Source organism: Phaseolus vulgaris, chromosome 10, assembly GCF_051622355.1.
Source record: "Phaseolus vulgaris cultivar YP4 chromosome 10, ASM5162235v1, whole genome shotgun sequence".
NCBI lineage: Eukaryota > Viridiplantae > Streptophyta > Magnoliopsida > Fabales > Fabaceae > Phaseolus > Phaseolus vulgaris.
In genome coordinates, this window is record NC_143507.1 from 44825147 (window position 1) to 44830282 (window position 5136).

A 5136-nucleotide genomic window follows, 5' to 3' on the forward strand; every position below is an offset into this window, starting at 1 on the left:
ATAATTTATTAGAGGATAAAATATTAAAACTGATAATTCATTAAAACTTAAGAATTTCAGTAAAGTTAGAATCTTTCTATTCAATTTAAAAATTTTAATCTTTGTATTTAGTCTCTCCTTTGAATGAGATGTGTCCCTTGAAAATATGTCCCATCTTTTACTACAATTGGATGAGAGGTTGGCAAATTCTTCATGCACCCCATGGCCTCTTGAAAATATCGTTCTACCCTTAATGAAAAAGAAAAGCATTCCCTTTTCATCTTCTTTATTCGCACCCCCCTTCGTAGTAACCACACCCATGCACGAAGATCGATCTATTTCATTTTTGTATTGTTGTCTTCGGATTGGAAGTTTTGGAAATTTTTCAAATTTTACAATCTAAATGTCTTTAAAATACACTTTGAATAGTACAATTCATAACTTATTTTCATATTTGAAAGTAACTTCTGAATCGTGCAATCCAAAGTGTGAAAGTAACTTATTAATCGTGCAATCCAAGATGTATTATAAATAAATAACATGTTTTGTATTGTGCAATCAAAAAGGATGCATGATTCAAAATTGTAGTTCACCCATATATAGTTCATTATACAAAGGAAGATCAACTGATTATACTACCACGTCGTCACACTCGTAATCCACAAGATGGAGACACAAACCCCACATTACTGCAAAATCATGCATGTCCGATAAGTTATTATATAATATATGTATAATTTATTATTTACGATAAGTTTTATTTTAACATAGTCATTAACAATGTCATTTCAATGAATGCATGGTATACATAGGAGGATCACCAACATCTTGTAGATAATGATTGATTTATGGAGTGATGGATAAAGGAGTTGTTTATGTTATAATGAAATGCAAGTACTTTAGCCAACATGAAAATCCCTCATTCCATAAAATGGAATCATGTGCCACACAGTAAACAATATTGCAAGGATAAATGAGGAGCAAAATAAGCAAATTATAGAAGGCAGAATTTGGGAATACTATAAAATACAAGTGCTAAAAATTGTGACACAAGAATTTTAAAATAGTCCTTGCAAAGTGCAGATATCCAACACAGTATTTGGTTGCTTGCCCATATCCACTTAGAAGATGCTACACTGAACACAGGACTCAGACCAGTCATTGAAGTATGACTGCCTCTGGACTTCTCATTCAAAACTCTGTAGGAGGCTTTAACCTTATCAGTCTTTTGATTCTATCCTTTTCTGTATTTTCCAAATATCCCTTCAAAACATACACACAGAAAATTGTCAAGAAAAGCATCAAGTAGAAAATTGCTCTTTGAAACAATTGAACAAGACAGTTAGATACATTTGGGTTAGTGTTTAGGGACAAAGGATCCAAGTGCCTACTGTGGTCAGTTTTTCCCTAATCAAGTTTATTAAGAAGTGGATTTTAAGCCTAACTCGACCTCATAAAACGGGCTTATAAAGTGAGGTTTGCACTCACTTATATACTATGAAATGCTATAATATCTAGTCGACATGAGATCTCCAACAAAGTTCAAATAAATTCTTATACTTTAATAAGACAGTATTATCAGGGCATCCATAACATGCACTGTAGAAGATAATATCTAACTAATGGGCCTAACAGAAAACAGATGACTCCATCATACAGATAATAAATAGATGAGCAATGCCTATGATTACATATGTCACATGGAATTTCTTAATAGATGAGTTCCAAAGACAGGCAGATAGAGTAAACTGACAAAATCTAAAAGCTCTGGTTTTGGTTATTTTGTACAAATGAAAGTCTGAAACTGTTCTGCATGCCTCCTTACCTTCCATACAATTTCATCCAAACAAAGGCAAATTCTTCCATACTTGTCAAGGAAGAGGCGCTCACTTGGGGGCTTCCCACATACATCCTTCACAGCTGAGGTTATCACAAAGATAACTTCTGACACTGAACAGAAAAAAACCGTAAATAGAAGCAGAGATGTGAATTGCAAAGTATTCCACAGCTCTTAAAATTTACATTTCCAGCTCCAGTGAAATTAAGCATAACGCTAAAAAGGCAGATGTCATCATGTCATTAATCATTTTCTTGATAAGCTAACCAAAACCATTTACTAAATGTAGAATCCAAGATCTGTCCTTTATCGGCAGTTTACCAACAACAATTCTAGAAAAATAATGTTTATCAGCAATAGTTATTATTTGCATTATCAAAATAAGAAAGTGAAGGGGAAGTTTTTCATCTTTACTTTTTGTCCCAAAAAACTACGATCTCTTCTTGTCTTGATGTCTGTTAGACAAATTAATATAGATTACAGGGTTTTATAGAAAAATATATAATTAAAATCCAGCTTTCAAAAATGACATCTAAATGATCTGATTCTTTCTGTCCACAATTCCTATTCTACTTACTCTTTTTTCTATTACTGAACTCTTAACTCCACTGTCTCACTTTTGATTGCAAAAATCTATTATATCTTTATCTTTGTATGCACATTTGTCTACGTACATCCTGCTTACTAGTAGCAACCTAAATAAAGATGCTCAGTCTCTAGTAGTGTAATCGGTTAAGTATATTTTCGCAAGACTCAAGACAAAAAAATATCTAGTAGCTCTATTCACATTTTTCAAATTTCTCAGTCAGCACTGCAATCTAAAACAAGTAAGCCTATAGCTGGAATGACTAATTTCCATGATTTTATATTACAACCAACAAATATAAAATATAGATTCCACGAATACATACAGGCAAGTTCGTCATACTGGTCCTTGCCCACAACATAGATGCTGACATCCCCAAGCACCGTGTATACTATATAAACTGACCTGATGCAATGAAAATGTATAAGTACTATAGCATCATAAAATAATAAGAAGCAATTTTCCACAAAAAAGAATATGAATGCACAAGAGTTGATGGTGAAAGATAATCTTGTTTCATGTCAAACTTCACATCGTGATAAATGATGATTCAAGTTTTCAAAAGCTGCTAAACATCATTGACCAAGTATGCATGCATGTTTTAGTCACGTAGAACACATGTACTGTTCTACAAATACAACTCTTTTCTGATATTCCTGATACCAACTACACCATCCGAAGATACTGTTTTGCCCAATACCAGGTCCATTCTTTTTAGCAACTAAAATTATTTAGTTTGTAATCTTTCTGCTCTTACACGAGGCAACTCATATAAGCACACACAGATACATGAAACGAAATTCAAGGTATAATATGAGAGAAAAGTATGCTATACTGACTTGTGGCAAGCAACAAGGAGCTCTTCGTTTTTGACACCCTTAAGATTATCAGCTCCTAGTTTGACTAAGAAAGAACGCCAATGTAGGCGCTCCTCAGCAGGTACTCCATGAAAACTGCAAAATTGAAAATCATTATGTATCAACAAAGGGGTTATGTTATTACAGTTAACAAAATGTAGTCCAAATGCTAAATAATATGCAAAGCAAGACTCCAATACAAGGTTACATAATTAATTAAGCTTAATCTTACAAGCACTTATGAAAGTTCGATGTTCAACATGTTTCAGAAAACAACTATGGCAACTAATACTCCACCCCATCAAAATCCAAGCCAAACCCATTTCAGATCCAATCTAAATAGCATGATTCGATCCGCAAAATCTAAAATTTAGATGCAGCATGAGAAAATTGAAGCGAATTGGAGAAGTTGAGGTAAAACTGAGAAGCAGAGCAAAAATAAGAATTGGGAATGGGAAGACAAGATGGATCTGAACGCACCGTTCGATGAGGATATTGCCCTCAGCGTTGGCAAAGAGCACTGCAAGGATCATATTCTCTCAACTCTCTCTTCTTCTTCTTCTTCTTGATTCAGCTCTCTTCCAATTCCCAATTCAAGCATCAAGGGTTCTTGTGCTTAATGACTTAAATACCCTTTCATGTTATAAACTTTATGCTTGTAGTTTAGGACTTCTCCAAATAAAAAAGTAAATGTTCATACACATACTCATTCTTCTGAATGCTGAGATTAGATTAAGAATTTTCATTTTCTTAAGAATTAACTTTAATATACAACTCAAATAAAAAATATATAACAAAATATTAATATAAATAAATTTGATCCTTTTATAAAATGTATTTAAATAAATTGTATGATAAAATATATGCTTTAGAAAAATATTTTTTTGAAAATAATTTCAATTTCATAAGTCTGAATAATGAAAAGTATAGACATATAAAATCAAATTATAAATAATTATTGAATAATTAATATTTATTTGAACCATAGTTTTATTTTAATAAATTATTATTTTAAATCAATTAAATAAAATGGCGGAGAGTGTTTGATATTTTCACACTCATATTATTTTTTAAGTGGTCAATTTCACTTATGGTATATATATATGATTCAATACAATAAGTATTGACATATTTTCATGAAAAAATTATGATCTTAGGACAACAACTTTAATTTTATTAGGTTTATTTAAGTCTATTTATTAATATAATACAAACTTAATCTTTAATAATATGCGCGTTTATTAAATGAGAAACTAATCTTAATATGTAACTAATTTAGAAGAAATCACTAAAGATTTTAAATTTATAAACAAAAAATAAAAATAAAAACCAAATACTATTCAGATACCTAAATTGTTAATGAAATTCAAACAAAATTAAAAAAAAAATCACTAACACTGTAATTTCTTTTCTTATTACACTTAGAAACAAAATATATCAATACACTAAAATATTTATTATTAAAATATTTATATTCATTATTAAGGTTATTTATATAGGATTTAAAATCCTAAAACTAAACAGATTTTGCCAGTGTCACCTCACGAATGTTTTTGCCGCCTTTAATCCAAACTAGGAATATTAATTAATGTAAAAACCAATTTATTAAAATCGTGTAAGTATTGAAGTGTTCACGATAGTATTATTTTTTTAAAAAGTCAATAAACAAAAGTTTTAAAAGAAATACAACTCAAATTTCAAAAAAATATAAAATAATTTTAATCATAAAATGCCTAGAATTTTATTAAATAAACAAAATTAAGTTAAGTAATTTACTCAAACAATCATATGCTACGAATGTTCCAAGGATGATCCTACGTGGAAATATTTATACGAGATTGTGATCAGTTTTGTTAATTTTTTTTTTAAAAATAAAC

At 30.3% G+C, this 5136-nt stretch overlaps 1 protein-coding gene across 1 annotated transcript; it reads right to left on the bottom strand.

The window, feature by feature from the left end:
• Nucleotides 1–877: 877 nt before the first annotated feature.
• Nucleotides 878–3939, bottom strand: LOC137818121 (SNARE-like superfamily protein). The gene is made up of 5 exons (XM_068621354.2): nt 3740–3939; nt 3242–3355; nt 2728–2807; nt 1805–1929; nt 878–1242 (listed from the first exon to the last, which is right to left on the bottom strand). The coding sequence occupies exons 1-5, from the start codon at nt 3790–3792 to the stop codon at nt 1171–1173; spliced, it is 444 nt and encodes a 147-aa protein (XP_068477455.1). The 5' UTR covers nt 3793–3939; the 3' UTR covers nt 878–1170.
• Between the last annotated feature and the right edge of the window lie 1197 nt (nt 3940–5136).

What these genes read in the sequence shown, in the direction of transcription:
- LOC137818121 (XM_068621354.2), bottom strand. Translation starts at nt 3,792, where the DNA reads ATGATCCTTGCAGTGCTCTTTGCCAACGCTGAGGGCAATATCCTCATC. An exon ending in CTCCTTGTTGCTTGCCACAA is followed by an intron (nt 2,808 to 3,241) that starts GTCAGTATAGCA and finishes TCATTGCATCAG; the next exon opens with GTCAGTTTATATAGTATACA. An exon ending in CCAGTATGACGAACTTGCCT is followed by an intron (nt 1,930 to 2,727) that starts GTATGTATTCGT and finishes TTTTCTGTTCAG; the next exon opens with TGTCAGAAGTTATCTTTGTG.